Here is a 21,425-nt window from a genome sequence, read left to right as displayed (position 1 = left end):
GTTTTATTTTTATTTTTTCCAGCTAAGGGTGTATTTGCGAACAGCCAATCTGGACAATGCATTTGCTCATATCACCAAAGTGCAGGCAGAAACATTATTGCTTAGTGTCTTTCGGGACATAGTAATTTTGTTTAGAGCTGACTGCTCTATTTGCCTTTATAGTATTAAAAGAAAATCTGACGGGTGAGTCTAGTATGGATCGGTCATTTTAATAATTTACTTTCTTCATTGTGTTTAATTTGTGTGTATAAGTCAAGAAAATGAAAGAGGGGATAAAATCTTTTCTGTGGAGTCTTACAAAATGAGAACAACACATGAATAGAATTCTACTTGTGCAATGGGATGTCACCTTTCTTGTCTCTTCCTAAATTGTCATTGCCCTTCCATGATTTTTTTCCAGAGGTTGTCAAATTTTGGGAGCATATTTAGGGATATAAAGCAGGGTTTTGGCGGACAAGAAATGTGTTAAAATAGCAATGTGCTGCTGGGATGTGGAGAAAGTTGGAGACAACTCCACAATTAACAATGTATATCTATGTATTTGTGGCCACTTCTGTAATTATGTGACATTAACCTGTATTGGTTCCTAAATTGTGAGTCCCAAAGAAGACGACATTACCCATGTCAATTAGTTTTTTCCTTGTTCTACAGCTAAGACAAAAAAAGTCAAATTGTGGTTAATACTAGATACCTTTTTGTATTTCCTTATTTTCTGCTAGAGGGGAATTGTCTAAAATATTAAATGCATCTGTATTGATGGTCTTTTAAGGAATGTTTTATTGGAAAATTATTATCTGAAGTCATATTAATTGATACCTTAAATTAATATAGGCCCTCTAAATTCAACAGATGGCTTCTGTGAAAATTTTCCCAACAAATCATCATTATTGCTTTTCTTTTTCAGTCCTAACCCTACTACCAGTATTCAGGTTCTTCAGGAAGTATCCATGTCACGTTATATTCCTCATCCCTTCCTTGTTGTTTCTGTTACTTTGACCTCTGTGAGAACAGAGACAGGCATCAGCTTCAAACTGCCACAGCAGGTATGTAAAAATACAGTTTTTAAAAGAATTATAAATCTTGCGGAGTAAATTTCAGATGCTTCCTGAAAACAGTACACTGCCCAAGTAAATACCGTGAGTTTTGAAATTGCTGAAAGTTAGAAGTGGGGATTGAAGGGTAGATGGAGGAATTCAGAACCATGTGATTGCCTTCTGTGCTGTATGTAATTTTCACAAACAGTATTTATGCAGTTTCTTGTGTACTAAATCTGGCTAGGCAGATAATCACATAAAGAGCAGCTGATAGAGAAAGCAAGCACCCTTGTTTCTGTGAAAACAAGGGTTTTATTAAGTTGTCTTTATCTAATAACATTAAACACTGGTCATAGGAAATTAATTGCTAGTGGTTTCAAAACACAAGATATTCAGGGAGGCTACTGTTTTCAATAAACATTGGTCAACCTGGTTTGTGTGGTAATTAATATGTGTTTAAACCACTCTTGGATCTGGTAGCCTTGTGAAATTGTTTGTCCCCTTCATACACAAAGTTAATTATGTGTGCATAATTAACACTGATTCTCTTGCACATTTCAGCAGGTTTATGCACTATTGAACATAATATATTTGTTGATTGGGTTATAGCACTGAAGAATGGAGGCGGGTTTTAAATGGATTTTAACTGTGATTTTTAAAATAATGTTTATATTTAATTCTGTTTTAGTGTTTGCACATTTGTATATTTTAAATTGTATGCGAGTCTCCTTCGGGAGAGATAAAATGGGGTATAAATAAATATAATAGTAATAATAGCTTTGGGGAGGTGCCCCCCACCCCCCAGGGAGGGTAGGTTCTAGAAAGTGTAATTTAAAAGTAGCACAGTTTTCTGTGCAAGTTACCTTGTGCACCTCCTTGGGATTTAAACATTGTACTTCATGATTCTTATGATTCTTATTTCTCCTTTTCATCAAATGTAGGTGAAACAGTAAGTTCTTAAATTCTAGTCCGATCAGCTGTGATCTGGATGAGTGTGCCTGAACTTAGGCATAGTAATACAAGTTGAGTATTTCTTAGCTAGAATTTCAAAATTCAGAATGCCCTATACACTCATGTATAGGACTAGAAATTTCAGTTAAGAAATCAATCCAAAAAAACTGGATCAGTGTATCCATAAGTCAGTGTGAGTGCTGTACCTGAACTCTCATTAAAAAAGGAACCATCTCCTTCTCTGACTAGATTGGCAAAAGGGAAGAGCTTAGTTCATCCTAGGAAAACTTAAAAGAAACAGTTATTCTTTGTGCCATCTCATTGAATGTCTGGACAGGGAAATGTCAGTAGCCATCAGGGACTACTGATCTCCTCCTGCCCCTCCGGTCCATCATTATTGGTTCTTTCCTCTCTTTGTGGAATGTCCCCCAATTTGTCCATGGGTCATATCAAAATTCATCATTTCAGCCCCAAAAGCTGCAATTAACTTACACATCAGATCGACTTGTACATCTATGGTACTCAAAATTTGTCTACATGAGAGACTTAAGATGACGACACCTTTCCTTTCTGATAGTTCAGTGCACGGAAACTTTGTGCACAAAATTGTTTAAAAATATTGAGTAGAAAATTGCCTTCAGGATATGTGTATAAGATTTATATGAAACATAAAATGAATGTAATGTTTCTATCTCCAACATCTCTCATTATGTATATGTAAGTACTATATTCCAAATTTTGTTTCAGATAAGAGATACTCAACCTGGACTGTAGATTTGGAAAAAATAATATAGCCTTTTCTTTCCATTAGGCCTGTGAAGCAGAGAGCATTATGTTAAACTTAGCAGGACAGTTAATTATGGTACAAAGGGATCGATCCGGCCTACAGATTCGAGAAAAGGAAAGTAGTCCTAACCAAAGGAAACTGGTGAGTTAATTTGAAAATAATGCTATATCTTTTCTCTACTCTTCAAACGTGGTTGCGATGAGCTGTGTAGTTGAGATGTGTTGATGATTTCAACTAATTACTGAGGCATCTGTGATTCTTTGTAGATAAAGCACTATAAATTTTGCACTTATTTGACTTATTTACAAAGCAGTTTTTAAATAGTATGTTTTAAGTGCAGATTCTCACAGATTTGTAAAGTGTAGCATGTGTTTACCTAACTGCAATCACTTTCCGTGTAGCTTGACTGATGAAATAGAGCTGACAAATTAATATAAATATTGTTCGGCTGGGTGTTAACTGTTATGTAAAACATGTAGTCACTTGTGTATTTTCATGAAGTAGAAATAGGCCTTATCATACTGTTTTAGCCCTATACAAAAGGTTTGTAGACATCAGCTTTGTAGAACTTGACATGCTATCCTTATGTATCCACTTGAATGTTAACATTTAGGTGAAGGATAATAGATAAAAGACTATGGTGTTTATAGGTTGTTGTTAAATAGCAGTGTGGAAATTACTTTGAAATAACAGAAGAAGAAAAACTATAGTGAAAGGGTATCTGAGTTAACTTGTGATGTAACACTTGATATTTACGGAAGGGAGGAGAGAAGGGAATGATGGATGGCTTGTCATGGCTTACACAGAATTTTTTTAATCACTTGTATAAAAATATGGAAGAAAAGATGATAATTAACTTGTGTTTGTATTTTTAGCTGCCATTTTGTACTCCAGTTGTTCTTGCCCAATCTGTTGAAAATGTTTGGACTACATGCCGTTCCAATAAGCAGAAGCGTCACTTACTGGAGGCTCTGTGGCTTAGCTGCGGTGGATCAGGCATGAAAGTCTGGCTTCCTTTGTTCCCCAGGGATCACCGCAAACCGCATTCCTTTCTCTCGAAACGGATCATGTTGCCTTTCCACATCAACATATACCCCTTGGCGGTTCTGTTTGAAGATGCCTTGGTTCTTGGTGCTGTCAATGACACTGTGCCCTATGACTGTTTATATACTCACAGCAGCACTATGGACCACTTAGAGTTCCTGTTCCCTTTCTGTATTGTTGAGAGGACATCTCAGATCTACCTCCATCACATTTTACGCCAGCTTTTGGTGAAGAATCTGGGCGAGCAAGCCTTGCTTTTGGCTAACTCTTGTGCCACGTTGCCCTATTTTCCTCATGTGCTAGAATTGATGCTTCATGAAGTGCTGGAAGAAGAAGCTACCTCGCGGGATCCCATTCCCGACCCTCTACTTCCCACTGTGGCTAAATTCATTACAGAGTTCCCCCTCTTCCTGCAGACAGTTGTTCATTGTGCTAGGAAGACAGAGTATGCCCTATGGAATTATCTATTTGCTGCTGTTGGGAATCCAAAAGACTTGTTTGAAGAGTGTTTGATGGTCCAGGACTTAGACACCGCAGCTTCTTACCTTATCATTTTGCAGGTAATTGCATTCCTGTTTTGGTGTCATAAGCCTGTTACCCAAAATAAAAGAATAACATTTGACTTCGTTAATTTCTCTAGGACACAGTTGAGCAGCTGTGACCTTCTAGATCTGTTTTTGTACTGCAACTCCCATAATCCTTTCTCATTCTCAATGAGGCACAGGCAGCAAAACAAACATCACAGGTCTATTAATCCTTCACTATGCTAGCCAATCTAAAATAAATATATTTATAACTGGAGTTACACTTAAAATATATCTGTTCTATCTTACAAACAAATTCAACATAAGAATTCTACAGAACCTATCTTGTTCATAACGTGAGGGCTGCCTGTATTCCCAATGTCATGATATTGCTGTCAGGCTGATGTGAAGAGGCAGGGATCATGTGACCTAGAGTTCATGTCTCGAGAATGGATGCTGCTAGTTCTATCTCGTGGTCTCTGTGGAATGCACACATATGGTACTCTGGTGCCTGTGTGCAGCAGTTACGGAAGCTTGAATAGCTAATGAGGCTTGACTATAGCCCCATCCACCTTCCCCTTATTTATTTATCGTGTCATCAGCAACCAGACATTTGTATTACATTTTTAACAAAAACAAACAAACAAACGGACAAAACACAGGATTTGCAAGCTTGGTAGTTGATTAAATGTACGTGGCCACTTGGAGTGCCTCTGGTATTGCCACAAGGAGGTCCTCCATTGTGCATGTAGCAGGGCTCAGGTTGCATTGCAGCAAGTGGTCTGTAGCTTGCTCTTCTCCACACTCGCATGTTGTGGATTCCACTTTGTAGCCCCATTTCTTAAGATTGGCTCTGCATCTCATGGTGCCAGAGCACAGTCTGTTCAGCGCCTTCCAAGTCGCCCAGTTTTCTGTGTGCCCAGGGGGGAGTCTCTCGTTTGGTATCAGCCATTGATTGAGGTTCTGGGTTTTAGCCTGCCACTTTTGGACTCTCGCTTGCTGGAGTGTTGCGGAGCCAACGCGCACCCTTGCCACAGATGCCTCCATGATGGACTGGGGAGCACTCACCGGCCACCACACTGTTCAGGGTGACTGCTCACCCACTGAACAGGGCTGGCACATCAATTACCTCAAAATGCTTGCCCTCTTCAAAGCTCTGCAAGCCTTCCGTGACCTATTCCGCCATCGTGTCATCCAGGTCTGTACAGACCACCGTTGTCTGGTACCTCAACAAGCAAGAGGGTACCCGCTCTCGCTCTCTCCTGGCCTTCATGATGACTGGTGCGTAGCCAACCGCATTCAGCTGATCACAGTTGACATCCCGGGCCAGGCCAACGACCTGGCCTATATCTTAAGCTGCTCGCAACACACTGGCCATGAATGGTCACTCTATTGAGATGAAGTTGATGTCTTATTCCGCCACTGGGGCACCCCGATGATAGACCTCTTCGCGATGCAGGACAACGCGAAGTGCCCCTTCTTCTGCTCTTAGGGAGCAACACCTTCCCCGGATAGATGCCTGAGGGACGCCTTCCTCTTCAGTTGGAAGGGCCCCCGCCTCTATGCCTTCCCTCCCATCCCCCTCCTCTCCAGGGTGATAGCAAAATTGCACCACGACACCGCCGACGCCATTCTTGTGGCCCTGCATTGGCCCCACCAACTGTGGTTTCCCCTCCTGACTGCGATGAAAGATGGGCACCATCACATTCTACTGATCCGGCCGGATCTCCTGACTGCGAACCAGGGAATGCTACGCCACCCAGATGTACACTGGCTCCACCTCACGGCATGGCAGATCTGGCCCACGCCTTTTCCTTGGCAGTTCTAGACATCCTGTCCGTGACGCACCGGCCATCGACGAAACACTCCTACGACCACAAGTAGACAAAGTTTTATGCCTTTGCTCGGAGCCACAATGCGGACCCGCTGTCCGCCCCCACTTCTATCCTGCTCGACTTCCTTGCCACCCTGGCGCACAGGGGCCTCTCCTTCTCCTCCGTCAAATGTTACCTCTTAGCGATCTTGGCGTACAGGAACCGCCAGGGCCATGCCTCGTGCTTCCAGAACGCTCTAGTTCAACTGTTTTTACAAGGTTACCAGAATGGTTTCCCACCTCGCCCCCTACCCCCGCCAGCATGGGAGTTACGCTTGGTTCTACGCACCCACCAAATCTCCCTTCGAACCATCAACAACGTCTGACCTCGCCCATCTGTTCTGGAAAACAGTCTTCATCGTTGCTATTACCACTGCCCGACAAGCAAGCGAACTCTGCGCTCTCCGCACAGACAAGCCTTACCTCCAGGTCCACAAAGACAAAGTGGTGCTCTGCACAGATGTCTCCTTCCTACCGAAGATCCCCTCCCTCTTCCATGCCACACAGGATATCATCCTTCCTGTATTTTTCCAGTCTCCTACCATGCCACTAGAACAGGCCCTACATCTCCTCGACGTCCACAGGGCGCTGCTCTACTACCTTGACCAGACAAAGCCCTTCCGGAAGTCCCCACAACTTTTCCTTAAATACCGATGAGACACCAGAAGTACTATGGTCTCCCCACAGAGGCTGTCTTCCTGGATCTGCGCAACCATCTGTCTCATCTACGAACTTGCTGGCGTCGACCACAAACCTTGAAGGCCCATTCGACTCGTGTGGTGGCGACATCCACAGCCTTCTCTTGCAGTGTCCCTCTCAAGAACATCTGCAAAGCAGCCACCTGGTCCACTCCGCTCACGTTCGTGACGCATTATCTGCTCTCCAGATGCCAAGCAATGTTCGGGAGGACGGTCCTTTTTTCGGCGCTGACATGACACCCACCATCCATGTTAGTGGCTTTTTAATCTACCATATGTGTGCATTCCACAGAGACCACGAGATAGAAACTATGGTTGCTTACCTGTAACTATGGTTCTTTGAGTGGTTATCTGTGGAATCCACACAACCCCAACCATCCTCCCCACACATGGTCATGCCACTTCCTCTGCCGCTTCGTTGGCGGGGAACTGAGCCTATAGCACCACATGGGGCCTTTATCCCCTCAGGGGAAGGTGGGTGGGGCTGTAGTTGAGCCTCATTAGCTATTCAAGCTTCCGTAACTGCTGCACACAAGCACCAGAGTACCATATGTGTAGATTCCACAGATGACCACTTGAAGAACCGAGGTTACAGGTAAGCAACCATAGTTTCTTTCCTCACGTAGTCTTTCCCCCTGCCTTTACCAGCGATGGAAGTCTCTTTTCATCTCCTCTCTTTCCATGTCTTGGAAAGAGGGGAAATTCGGTCCTTTTGGTTCTTTGTTGCTTTTGTTCCCTTATCTTCTTCTGATTCATTAGTAGGATTGTTCCTATACCCGGGTCACCAATAGCCCTATGCAATTAGAATCATAGAATCCTTGAGTTGGAAGAGACTTCATGGGCCACCCAGTTAGCCCCCTGCCAAGAAACAGGAAATTCTAATTCAAATTATCCTGGCAATCCCAGTTAGTTATGTAATGTCTTCACGGAGGTGTTGGTAGTACAACCCGCAGTAAAGAGAATCAAATATGCTTTGTCTCGTTTTCACTTTTGAAAGTTCTTCAAAAAAAGTCCTACTCCTCCCTTCTTTCTAAAAGTGAATTTATTTTGTATCTAGAACATGGAGGTTCCAGCAGTTAGCAGGCAACATGCAACTTTGCTGTTCAATACGGCTCTGGAGCAAGGGAAGTGGGATCTGTGTCGGCACATGATCAGATTTCTGAAAGCCATTGGCTCTGGAGAATCAGAGACGCCTCCTCCTACACCAACTACTCAGGTTTGTTAAGAACATGCCAGATCTATCAGGTATAATGATCAAGAAGTAATTGCATGTGTGTTTGTAACTGACAATTGTACAGCAATTACAAATTGCACAACATTTTATGTGCAATATTGTACAACTATAAATTTTAGACTATAAAGGTTTAGGATGCATGTACACTGTCAGATTAATGACATTTGATACCACTTTAACTGGCATAACTCAATGCTGTACACTCATGGGAGTTGTAGTTTTATAAGGCCTATTCTCTGCCAAAGAGTGCTGGTACCTCACAAAACTACATGTTCCAGGATCCTATAGCACTGAGCCACATTTACAGTGGTGTCAAACTACATTCAGTCTACATTGTAGTTGCAGCCTTAGACTTTATTTTTAGTCATTCATGCAGTATTTAGCTAAATACTGCATGAAGGTATAAATAAGTTATATGTGAGCACAATATGAGGGGCTATAGAATAACCTACCTTCTGTATTACTGTGACTAGATCAGTCTGTTTCTAATTTGTGCTATTTTCCCATGTGTTGAAGAAGCCGATTACATCTCATTTTTTACTTTTTAAAAATGCACAGTAATTGTATGTCACTGTACATGTTCTCCAAAATATGCAATTTTTAAGTACTGCATTTATGGAATCCAGAACTATATTAAAATTCAAAAAAGTGCACAGTCCAAAGGACAATTGCATTTTGATCCATGTGTTTAGACTTGGGAAGTGTCAGTTTGAACAGTTCACTTAAAAGTACAGGCCAAACGAAATTCTCCAGCACCCTTGCTCTGATGTTGTGTAGTCAGGAGAGTTATCTTAAAATGTCCTGATAAACTGGTAACAAACATATATGCACTGATCTAGACAAAAAAATCAATTTACTATTCGACTGGACTATATTTCTTTCTGTAGTTCATTAACATTCTTTTTTACTTTCTTTTGTGTAGGAACCTAGTTCAAGTGGTGGCTTTGAATTTTTTAGACATCGCAGCATTAGTTTGTCCCAGTCAGGAGACAGCCTTCCACCAGGCAAATTTAACTTGCAAAAGACCTTGAGCATGCCCTCTGGTCCATCTGGCAAAAGGTAATTTAATATCCTAGTTTCTCCATTTTGTATTGTCAGCATCTGTGAACAGTCTCTTGTTCATGTTTGAGCATTTCTGTTACTGTATTTCTTCAGGCATTTGAAAGAGGATGAGATGATTCCGCTAGGGGGGGATTGTGAGTGGGAGCTGGGGAGGATATTTCATTTTTAAATGAAATATTTATTGTACTAGTATTTTTATTGTATCTTAACTGTGTTTTGTATACTTGACATAAGTATTTAATAGTTTCCCTGCGTGGCTATGCTGTGAATGCGCACTATTGGTATCTCTCTGCGCATGCGCAGCATAGCTCGGAATTCTTCAGTTAAAGATTTAAAAAGGATGGCGGTTGGCCCCGCGCACACTCCCCAAGGCACTATAAATAGCCCGCGGAAGGCTAACCGCCTCAGTTCTCTTCATCCGCGCTAACGCAGGCAGCTCGGATTGTTTTTATCCTTTTACTTCCTTGCTGAGGCTTGGAACCGGGAGCGTTTGCCGTCAGGATGTCGCAGACGAAGGGGTTTAAGCGCTGCAGTGCTTGCCCTTCTAATATCCCTGACAATGACGCCCATACTTTATGTATTGCTTGTTTGGGTGAGGGGCATCTGACACAGAGTTGTGCCATTTGCCAGTCTTTCACTCCCCAAACACGGAAAAACAGGGAGATAAGGCTTAAGGCGGCTCTTTATGAGCGTGCTCTCCTCCCTCCTAAGGAAAATGGAGACCAGCCCAAGTCAAAGAAGGACTTACCTTTGAAAACGCTGAAGAAGTCTAAGAAGACGAACAATGTTGAAAAAGTGAAGCCCATCACCATCAAAAAGACGGCAGGGCTCACTACAGGGGAAGCCTGGCTCGCGCAATTGGTGGAGAAGGACTCGGAGGCCTCCCCAGCCGCAGCAGAAGCCATGCTCCAGCCGACGCCGTCTCAACCACGCCACGAGCGTGCTTTGCGGCCAGAAGGGGAGGCGACATCAGAGAAGCCACGCCTCGCGCGTGCGCAAGAGGCTCCTCAACAGACTGAGTCAACGCCCCCGATGCCGATGCTATCGGCATCGGCCCCGCCTCCATCCCTCCCAGGCGAGAGGGAGGAGGAGCCGCGCGGGGCTTCCCCAGGCTGCCCGTCGACTTCGGCAGCAGCTGGGAGGGCCCCAGATGGAGCAGCTCGGCGCCGCTCTCGTGCGCCTTCGCGAAGGAGAGAGAGAAGGAGGCGCAGGGACAGATCCTCCTCCAGTGACTCTCTGTCGACTTGTTCAGATTCCTCCTGTTCAGTGAGGAAGCGTCGACGCGCTCGATTAGAGAGAGCTTTTTCTGTGGCTTCTTCAAGATCATCACACTACAGAGGGCGAGGGGGAAGAGCTGATTACCCCCCCCCCCCCTGCAGGCAGGATTTTATCAAGTGACTCCCAATGGAGGAATAGTGTTCATCGGGGAGAACGTCCACCCATCTCCTGTGGGCCAACGTAACAGTAAGCACCCAGCACCGGATGCAGAGGCTACAGATCAATGCCTTATGCCAGTTAACAGGGAAAGGCGCCCGCTCAGAGGCACACAGTCTGGACATATGGACTTATCGGAGCGCTCTCAAGGCGAGGCTTTTATTACAGACAATGCTGCTGATTCAGAAGCTTCTGAAGAGGCTGATGAAGTATCAAGGGAGGAAAAGGACATGGAGCACCCTGTGACCCGTTCTGATGACTACAATAAATTTATGCAATTGATTGGCAGAATGATAACTGCCTTAGACATTGCAATCCCAAGGCCATCAGCTGCAGTGGAAGACCCAATGTTTCCTTCGGAGGAGCAGGACACTCCAATGTCTACTGTGCTCCCAACGTTACCTTATTTGTTGAAATTGACAAAGATCCCTGATATGTCCCCTTCTGTTGTCACCGCCATTCCTAGGAGGGTGGACATTCTTTATAAAGTTGATTTGTCAGCCGCAAAGTGGATAGCTCGCCCCTCTGCCCCCAATACTGTGGTTGCGGAGGCGGCTAAGTCTAAAAAGCCTAAGAAGTATACGGTCTCCCCACCAGATAAGGAGGGCAGAAAAGTAGACACATTGGGAAAAAAGGTTCACATAGCGGCGGGATTGTTCACCAGAATTGCACACTATGTAACTTATCTTAGTGGTTACCAAAGTTTTTTGTGGAACAAGATGGCTCCATATATAGATAAGCTACCATTAGAAGAGAGAAGGTTACCTCGGGCATTTGTGAATGAGGCTATACCCCTCTCAAAGTTCCAAAAGGACATTGGAAAGCATATGGCGGAATCAGCTGGCAAACTGCTGGCCACTGCAACTGCTATCCGACGTCATGCCTGGCTTCGGGCCTCCTCGTTATCAGAGGACAGCCGTTCCTTGGCTGAGGACCTTCCAATGACAGAGGAGGGACTGTTTGACCCCTCTACAGACGAAAAAATAAAACATTCAAGGGAGGTTCTACAGGCGGCCAAATATGATTACCCATGGCAGCCTGCTTATCAACAGAGGCAGCGTTGGCAACAGCCAGCAAGCACTTACCGTAAAGGTTACTTTGGTGGTTATACTAATAGTACGGGGTTTAAGAATTCAAACAGTAGATTCCAACCCAATAGGAGGCAGAACTACAATGCCAAGGCGAGATACCAGCCCTATAACAGTAAGGCTAGGAATGGAGGGAATCAAAAGCGTCGTCTTTGATGTTCCCATTGTAACTGAGATTCAGAGGGACTCACCTTTGTCTAGATCAGGAGCTTCGTCAGCCACGCCCCCTCAACAACCAGTTATGTTTTTTGACAGGCTGAGGCCGTTTAGTCACGTTTGGAGTTCAATAACCACTGATAAGTGGGTTCTTCGTGTTATTAGTGAAGGTTATGCAATGGAGTTTGTAACATTGCCCCCGTTGGGCAATTTAAAGTTCACCCCGGAGTCTCCACCCTTGCTGGAGGAAGTTTCTAAATTGTTGGAGAAAGGGGCTATATCCCCGCTTGACCCTAGTGATCTTCCAAATTGTTTTTTCTCTAGGTATTTTTTGATTAAAAAGCGGGGAGGGGGCCTACGGCCTATTCTTGATTTGAGGGAAGTTAATAAGTTTATTTTTTCGCAGAGGTTTCGCATGGTGTCTTTGTCTTTGATTCTACCACTGCTTAATAAAGATGCCTGGTTTGCCACTATTGATTTAAAGGATGCTTATTTCCACATATCAATGGCAGAACACCACAGGAAATACCTTTCCTTCATCGTTGGCAGGCGGGCCTTCTGTTTTAACGTCCTCCCTTTTGGGTTAACGACAGCCCCTAGAGTGTTTACAAAATGTATGGCTGTGATTGCTGCCTACCTGCGAACCCAGGGTGTGACTATCTATCCGTACATAGATGACTGGCTGTTGGTGGGAAATACTCGCGAGAGATTGAGAATGCATATCAATACGACTCTCTCTCTTCTCCAGTCTCTAGGCCTTGTTATGAATGCAGAGAAGTCAAATCTCCTGCCGTGTCGCAGAATCCAGTTTATCGGAGCAGTGCTGGATTCGGAGCACCAACGGGCCTTTTTGCCGGAGGACCGCTTTGCGTCTCTGCAATCCATGATAGCTCCAGTTATCCAGGCGAAGCGGGTGACGGTGAAGACAGTGCAGGCTCTGCTCGGCCATATGGCTTCGATGACTTCCGTCACGCTGTATGCCAGACTTCGGCTACGACCACTGCAGGCCTGGTTCTTGTCAGTCCACAGCCCAGGGGTGGACAAGCCCAATGCAAGATTGGAGATGCCACTGATGGTCAAAGAGTCCCTCAGTTGGTGGACAAACCCTTCCAATGTCCTAGCAGGCCACCCCTTCCAGCTCCCCGAGCCATCAAGGGTCGTTACCACCGATTCCTCCATGCATGGTTGGGGGGCGCATTTCAGGGGCATAACAGCCCAGGGGATATGGTCGCCCGAAGAGGCAGTTTTCCATATAAATGTGTTAGAGCTCATGGCGGTGGAGAAGGCCCTGAAATCCTTCGAAAATTCACTGTTGGGCCAGGTAGTTCAGGTGGTAACGGACAACACTACCACAATGTACTATATAAACAAGCAGGGAGGCACAAGATCTCAACCACTGCTAGACCAGACAATACGCATCTGGGAGTGGTGTGTGGCCAGGGACATTTACCTGATAGCGGTTCACCTGCCAGGGGAGGAGAATGTGCTGGCCGACATGCTCAGCAGGTCTCCTCTGACAATCTACGAGTGGTCCCTCAACCAGGACGCCTTGAATCTCATTTACAATATGTGGGGAACACCAAAGATAGACTTGTTTGCGTCCAACGAGAACGCGAAATGCACCCAGTATTGTGCACGCAAGAGGCCCAATTACGATCAGGGTTGTCTGGGGGATGCCTTCCTCTTGAAATGGTCGGGGGATTACCTGTATGCCTTTCCCCCTTTTCCCCTACTCCTCAAAGTGATTACAAAGTTGCGAACAGACAAGAGTCACTGCATTCTAATCGCGCCATGGTGGCCCCGGCAACCATGGTTTGCAGCACTTCTAGAGATGTCACGGGGCGTGTTCAGGCGTCTGCCGGTCAGGGCGGATCTCCTAACAGCACAGAACGGCAAAGTTCTCTACCCCGATGTCCACACCCTAAAGTTGACAGCGTGGAGAATACTACCCAGGGATTAGTCACCCAAGTGTCTGAGAAAGTCAGGGAGGTGCTGGAAGCGGCTCATAAGCCATCCACTAAGCGCTCTTATACGTACAAGGTGAGGCGCTTCAGGGAGTTCGTGACATCAAGGGGAAATGACCCAGTTACAGCCCCGATTTCTGAGGTGTTGGAGTTCCTTGGCTCTCTTTTAGACTCAGGATTCGCCTTGTCATCAGTGAAGTGCTATCTGGCTGCTGTGTCGTGGTTTAGGAGAAAGCATGGTCTCCCATCTCTCTTCACGGATTACTATGTCAAGCTTTTCCTGAAAGGGATGGGGAACATGAGACCGCCGGTCAACCCTGTTGCCCCTTCTTGGAGTCTGGAGTTAGTACTAGATTCTCTTCAAGGTCCTCCATATGAACCGATGGCTACATGCAACATCTCTCATTTAACTTGGAAGGTTTCGTTCCTAGTTGCCATCACATCGGCCAGACGGGTGAGCGAGTTATGTGCGCTCAGAGCGGACCCTCCTTACCTCCGCATTCATAAGGACAAAGTTGTGCTTCGAACGGACATTTCTTTCTTGCCCAAGGTGACTTCTAACTTTCACATGTCCCAGGAACTTGTGTTGCCAGCCTTCTTCCAGGAGCCATCCTCCCCTCTGGAACGAAGGCTCCATAAGTTGGATGTTCGCCGGGCTATTGCTTTTTACCTTGATCGGACTAAGGACATAAGGAAAACACCGAGACTATTCATAAAGTACCGCCAAGACTCTGTGGGTCTTCCCGTAACACCACAACGCCTGTCTGCTTGGATTGTGTCTGTTATCAGGTTGGCGTATCAGAGGTCGGGACGGGAGGTCCCGCATGGAGTAAAAGGACATTCGACTAGGGCGCAGTCTGCGTCTTCGGCTTTCCTGAGGGGTGTGCCGTTAGATGTAATCTGCCGTGCAGCAACGTGGTCGACACCCATAACCTTCGTGACACACTACAAGCTTGACCTGGCATCGAAGAAGGATGCTTCCTTTGGTCGAGCAGTGCTTTTTTCTGCGGTGGCATGACGCCCACCAGCCACAGTGAGTAGCTTGCTAGTCTGCTACCAATAGTGCGCATTCACAGCATAGCCACGCAGGGAAAATGAAAGGTTGCTTACCTGTAACCGTAGTTTCCCTAGTGGTATGCTGTGAATCCGCACGGCCCCGCCCATCCTCCCCGCAGTTGTCATGCCTCCTCTTTGAGCTGTTTTTGCGGCCGAAGAGAACTGAGGCGGTTAGCCTTCCGCGGGCTATTTATAGTGCCTTGGGGAGTGTGCGCGGGGCCAACCGCCATCCTTTTTAAATCTTTAACTGAAGAATTCCGAGCTATGCTGCGCATGCGCAGAGAGATACCAATAGTGCGGATTCACAGCATACCACTAGGGAAACTACGGTTACAGGTAAGCAACCTTTCATTTTTTAATTGTTTTTGTTAACTTTTGTATTTTCCATGTTTTTATTAGAATATGTAATGTCATTGTAAACCGTCTTGAGTCTGTATGGGGAGAAAAGTGGGGCAGAAATAAAGTTAAGAATAATTCTAACACTCATCCCGTCCCGTCCCACCCCAAAAAAACCCCTCTAAAATGGGCTGTGTCTTAGAATCACAGGTGTATCTTACGTATTTTTGGTGGTGGTACTGAAATTAGGGTGCATCTTGCAATCAGTTGCACATTACAGTTGAAGAAATGCAATATATCGCATGCCACTGTTTTATGCTGTCAGTAACATATAGTTCGACATTATTCTAAGAAGCTAAGGCAACAGAAATGAATCTTCAATTAATTTGGCTATGGACATGTGTCTTTCAAAAAAATTATTTGTAGGTGGAGCAAGGACAGCGACTGTGCTGAGAATATGTACATCGATATGATGCTCTGGAGACATGCTCGCCACCTGCTAGAAGAAATCCGGCTGAAGGACCTGGGTTGCTTTGCTGCCCAGCTGGGTTTTGAGCTGATAGGCTGGTTGTGTAAGGAGCGCACCAGAGCGGCCCGTGTGGATGACTTTGTGACTGCCTTGAAGAAACTGCACAATGACTTCCTCTGGCCATTTCCTGTTATTCCAGTCTGTTCCATAAATTCACCTCTTAAAAATGGAAAGTATAGGACAGGTAAGATATTGCCTTGCTTGGGTCAGAAAGAAGTACAGAAGCCATATGCCTAACAGAACTTGAGAAGAGACAGAAATGCAGTGGTTCTGAGCCATCCTTTTTCCCTCTGTGTTTGTGTTAAATCCAAAAGCCAAGGCCAGTGTGCATGTGTCTTGTATTATAATTTGCCTTGGTCAGACCACATCTGGAATACTGTGTCCAATTGTGGACACTGCAATTTAAGGGCAATGTTGACAAGCTGGAATGTGTCCAGAGGAGAGTGACTAAAATGATCAAGGGTCTGGAGAACAAGTCCTGTGAGGAGTGGCTTAAAGAGCTGGGCAGGTTTAGCCTGCAGAAGAGAAGACTGAGAGGAGACATGAGGGCAATGTTTCAAGATGTGAGGGGAAATCATAAGGAGAAGAGAGCAAGCTTCTTTTCTGCTGCCTTGGAGACTAGGCCACAGAACAATGGCTTCAAACTACAGGAAAGGAGATTCCACCTGAACATTAGGAAGAACTTCCTAACTGTGAGAGCTATTCAACAGTGGAGCTCTCTGCCCCAGTGTGTGGTGGAGACTCCTCCTTTGGAGGCTTTTAAACAGAGGCTGGATGGTCATCTGTCGGGGGTGCTTTGAATGCCATTTTCCTGCTTCTTGGCAGAATGGGGTTGTACTGAATGGCCCACGTGATCTCTTCCAACTCTGTTATTCTATAATTAAATAATTACTTTACACATTTATTATTTATTTACCTACTATATTTGTTCCCAGCGCTTCTCAACCCTGAGGGGGACTTAGAGCGGCTTCACATAATGACAGAATTTGATGCCTTAAAAACATACAATTGGTAAAAACACATTAAAAACAGAAAATTAAAACAAAAACAGTTAAATCAATTATTAACTCATGTCATCCAAAGTCATAGTCCAGGTCCATTTCAAAATTGTCATTGCACTAATTCATTGTTCATTTACTGCACTGAGGTTATTCCCCAAAACCTTGGTCCCATAGCCATGTTTTGACTTTTTTTCTGAAGGTTAACAGGGAAGGAGCTGATCGAATATCACTGGGGAGGGAGTTCCATAGCTGAGGGGCCACCACTGAGAAGGCCCTGTCTCTCGTCCCCACCAATTTGTGCCTGTGACAGAGGTGGGACCGAGAGCAGGGCCTCCCCAGAAGATCTTAATCTCCATGTTGGTTCAAAGAGGATGTTCGGATAGGTAAGCTGGGCCGGAACCATTATAAGCTAAAGCCAGCACTTTGAATTGTGTTTGGTAGCAGACTAGCAGCCAGTGGAGCTGACATAACAGGGGAGTTGAATGCTCCCTGTACCCTGCTCCAGTGAGCAACCTGGCTGCCACCTGTTGGACCATTTGGAGCTTCTGAACAGTCTTCAAAGGCAATTCCATGTAGTGTGTGTTGCAGTAGTCTGTTTGGTATGTAACAAGTGCATCGACTACCATGGCCAATTGATACTAACAATATGGTTATAAAGAATTTCTTTGAAGTGTTGAGTCAGCAGATTTTAAAGTATAGCAATTAGTTATTGCAAGAAGATGATACATGGCTGATAAACGTTCCATGCTTAAAATATGGTATAGAGGAAGAAAATGAATGTGCTTGGTTTTTTCATGGGACTTCATCGTACCTAGCCTTGTTCACATATAATGAGGCTATGTATTCCAGAAACACTTAGCTGGTTGTGAGGGCTGATATGAATAAAATGAAAAGTGATAGCAAAGTCATTGGTTGAGGTCATCTCCAACTTAAGGCTATGCTAAAGCAACTCTCCCATATGGTTTTATTCAAGGGGGTTGAAATGGGGGTTTAGAGAGTGTTATTTGGCTAACATCACCTTGTGCATATGCATGGCCATATAGGGATTTGAACTTTGGTCTTCCAGATCCATAGTCCAACACACAAGACACTGCCAAACACTGGATCAGGAAGGACTAGAACAATGCATTTTGATTTAAAGTTCCCTAGGGCTCAATGTAGGCATGGTATTTTCCCAGTTATTGGGGCGTTAAACTCTTCATGTGCTTTCACTTCCAGTAATAGGTGAGCAGCTCTTAAAGTCTCAGTCTGCTGACAGCTATTTGAATATGGAGGTGGATACTGGCGTTCCAAATGTGTCCAGAAGTCACAGCTGGCTTGGTTCCATTAGTTCCTCCCAGAGAGAAATGGATGCAGCATCATCCCATGGACCCCACATGCAGGAGGCATTCCTCTCGCCTTTGTTGAATAAAGGTGCGTGCTTTTCTTGATCCTTTACTTGGTTTTCTTCGAATCATCATATTCCTATATGGTTACATTCTATATTTTACCCCCAAATGAAAAAGTCTTACAGCTTTTTCCTGAACGTTTAGTCTTTTTTAGGAACTCATCAAATACAGAAGGAAAATTGAATATCAAAAGAAAACAATAACAAATAATAAAATGCAAAGTTAGTTATTAGAAATAGGATGAATTCAGAGAAGTAATTGGGTCAAAAGCAACAAAAGTTGTGGGGAGCAAATTTCCCCTAAAATTACACAAAATAATCTACAGAGTTGCATTCTAAGTGTAGGAAATCCTGGGGGGAAACCCACATCAATGCTTGGGAGAAGAAAAAGCACCATTAAGAATGTAATTTCCTATCTCCTTACCAAATAAATCTATGCACATTTTAAATTTCAGAATATTTCTATCCAGCCCTAAAATGGGAGAAATCTAGAAGACTATATTTTAAAGTGTAAAAGACTGCACGTAAGGACATTTCTTAAGGAGCAAAGCCACACTGTGCTTTGTGTTTCCTTAGTGAAAGATTAATGATGTCCTTCTCAGAACAGTCTAGAAATCTGCATGGTTACTATTGTACTACAGAGTATATCAAATGGCCAGTAACAGAGACGCTAAGAGTCACAACACTGTGCTTTCCATAAGAAAACAAGTTTCTAGCTCTCATGCTAATAAGCAAACTCTTTAAAAAAGCATGAGACACTGTGTTTGGATGGAGCATCTGGTAATGAAGAAGGCAGTATTGCAATTTTCACTGTACAGGTGGGGTGATCCAGTAGTTTTTTTTCCACTGATGAAACTTGCTTCTGTAAAAGAACTGGGAGAGGAGCATTTCCATCTCCTCTAGCAACTCCTGCTAAACTTCAAAACCACCAAAGTAGGTTTCCAGGTGGGGTGGAGGAGGGAAGGGAAGAAGGGGGGGGGGGGGGAGAAAGAAACATGGGTCCACTAGTAGATCTAGACAAGGTCTCTCAGCTTGATATTTATTTGCCAGTCCTCATCCATTAAACTTGACTTGGGTGTCATTCCTGAATTCAGTTGAGATCTGCTAGGCCATGCTGTCGCACTGCAAGCATGAGACAACTCTAAAAGCCTATTAAAATGCTACTGGCTTTTGGCTGTGGTGTCTGGGGCTTTGCTCTAAAATATATTTAATGCTGCTCTTGACTTTGGTAATGATAGGAACATTTTCTTTCAGAGAAGGTTTTGTACTATTCCTGGTCTTATTAAGAAAAAAAGAATATAGGTCTGCTAAGCTAGAAGATCTTAGTAAGATTGGTCTGTCTGCTGCAAAAATATCATCTAGATTTTTAACATACTTTTATGTGTACATTACTGTATTTTGACAGGTGATGAATGCAGTATTGGTTCAGCCACTGACTTGACAGAAACCAGCTCTATAGTAGATGGAGACTGGACTATGGTGGATGAAAACTTTTCTACATTGAGCTTAACACAATCAGAGTTGGAACATATCTCCTTGGAGCTGGCCAGCAAAGGGCCGCATAAATCACAGGTTCAGCTGCGGTAAGTCATGCTGAACTCTTGAGGGGTAATTTGAGTTGTCCCTTCAGCCATACCTAGCAGAATGTGGACAAAATAGAGTGTTCTATGGAAGAGCTGACATTTTGCTTGTTTTAAAAGTTGCTTTTTCTTTTTTTGGTAGGTATTTGCTTCATATTTTTATGGAAGCTGGATGTTTGGACTGGTGCATTATTATAGGCCTTATTCTCCGAGAGTCTTCGGTGATCAGCCAAGTCTTTAGCCTCATGCAGTCTTCAGAGGTCGATGGGGAGATGCTGCAGAATATTAAAACAGGGTTGCAGGCAGTAGATAGATGGGCTTCAACAGATTGGTAAGTTTTAAAGTGTTGCAATAGTTTCCAGTTGCCTGTCTATCAGCTAAATCTGCATGCCATTAAGCATGATGCTCAAGTTTTTACTGGATTGTAAACTAGTTATTACAAATTAACTATTTAATTTGAACTTCCTCAAGTCAGGCTCTCGAAATGTGGAGGTGGTTTCCAAAAGTTACCAAATTTCCCAAAATTGAAAAATGAGTTATAGGTGGCAGCACACTTTTGACTAGGAGTAGAAAATTATGCACAGATCAAAACTATCAAAATGTATCAAATCACTTTGGTACAGGACTTGGAATAATGCACTATACAGCAGAAAAATGCATATTATCCTCAACATGTTTTTTCAGTTCCCGTACAATTTGCTCAGATGGATTTGGTGTGTTTTAGAAACAAGTTCCACAAATACAATGCCTGGAATAATAAAAAGCTCATGAGGTATATTGTTCAGAGGCCTTTAGCAATAATTGTTTTACTTTAGAGGCTTTTCCTGTTTCAGTTGCTGTAAATAGTTTCTGACAATAGAATACATTTCTCTAGTGAATGCTCTCCTGAACATTTAAAAAGAAGGAAATGGTGGCGGGAAACACGGTGTTGTATTTAAATGTGGAAGAGCAAATTTACGGTGGCTCTGTTGGTGACCCAAACTATATGTTAAAGATAGTATGGAAGTATACTTCTGACTAGCACAGTAATATAAGAGAATTGGGTTATCACCTGACCAGTGTGAAATATATTGATTGCTTTACAAATTACAGTAACTTAATGTATCAATTAGATTGGCCTTTAGATAATCATGTTTAGAAAACAAAACATTAGAACAGACCTCTTCAACCGGTTCCCCTCCAAGTGTTTGGGACTCTCAGAAGCCCCAGTCAGCTTGTTCAATGATCAGGAATTCTGGGAGTTGAAGTCCAAAACACTTAGAGGGTTTTGCAGATTGAAGAGGCCTGAGTTAGATCATCAATACAAATGTTGTAAATATTCTAGACAATTCCTTTCTGATAGAAAATAAAGAAATACAAACACAACCCTACCAAAAAAATGTTTTCTTGGTGTCTTGGGTTTTAGGCCTGTGTCTGGGTTTATTGGGGCTGCCGATTTAGATGATTGCATTTGATAGACCACATCAGCTCTAGTTATTTAGATATTGTTATTATTTTCTATAGGTGAGCAGATGGCAACTGGTATATGGCATATGTTCTGTATTACAAAAACTAGAGCTGATAGGGGGAGCTTGTGCTATTTTTGGAATCAGCAGGTTCAATTATACCCAGAAACATGACTTAACATTTGAGCAACCAAAATGTGTGTTGGCCAGTGTCATTCTTAAATTTTTATGGGCATAATTCT

The 21,425-nt window shown here is 43.8% G+C and overlaps 1 protein-coding gene across 2 annotated transcripts in view; it reads left to right on the top strand.

Moving 5' to 3' along the window:
* Window positions 1-21,425, top strand: part of RIC1 (RIC1 homolog, RAB6A GEF complex partner 1) — a 69,823-nt gene that overhangs the window by 46,328 nt on the left and 2,070 nt on the right. For both annotated transcript variants that reach the window (XM_060762290.2, XM_060762289.2), the window contains exons 16-25: window positions 23-183; window positions 905-1,043; window positions 2,797-2,913; window positions 3,648-4,376; window positions 7,969-8,127; window positions 9,068-9,204; window positions 15,668-15,954; window positions 17,990-18,184; window positions 19,564-19,741; window positions 19,881-20,069. In XM_060762290.2, the coding sequence (XP_060618273.2) occupies window positions 23-183; window positions 905-1,043; window positions 2,797-2,913; window positions 3,648-4,376; window positions 7,969-8,127; window positions 9,068-9,204; window positions 15,668-15,954; window positions 17,990-18,184; window positions 19,564-19,741; window positions 19,881-20,069 (2,291 nt within the window). The remainder of the gene's footprint in view (window positions 1-22; window positions 184-904; window positions 1,044-2,796; window positions 2,914-3,647; window positions 4,377-7,968; window positions 8,128-9,067; window positions 9,205-15,667; window positions 15,955-17,989; window positions 18,185-19,563; window positions 19,742-19,880; window positions 20,070-21,425) is intronic.

Source organism: Anolis sagrei, chromosome 2 (genome assembly GCF_037176765.1).
Source record: "Anolis sagrei isolate rAnoSag1 chromosome 2, rAnoSag1.mat, whole genome shotgun sequence".
Classification (NCBI taxonomy): Eukaryota; Metazoa; Chordata; class Lepidosauria; order Squamata; family Dactyloidae; genus Anolis; species Anolis sagrei.
Note: the sequence above shows the minus strand (reverse complement) of the source record. Positions and strands in the feature narration are given on the sequence as shown.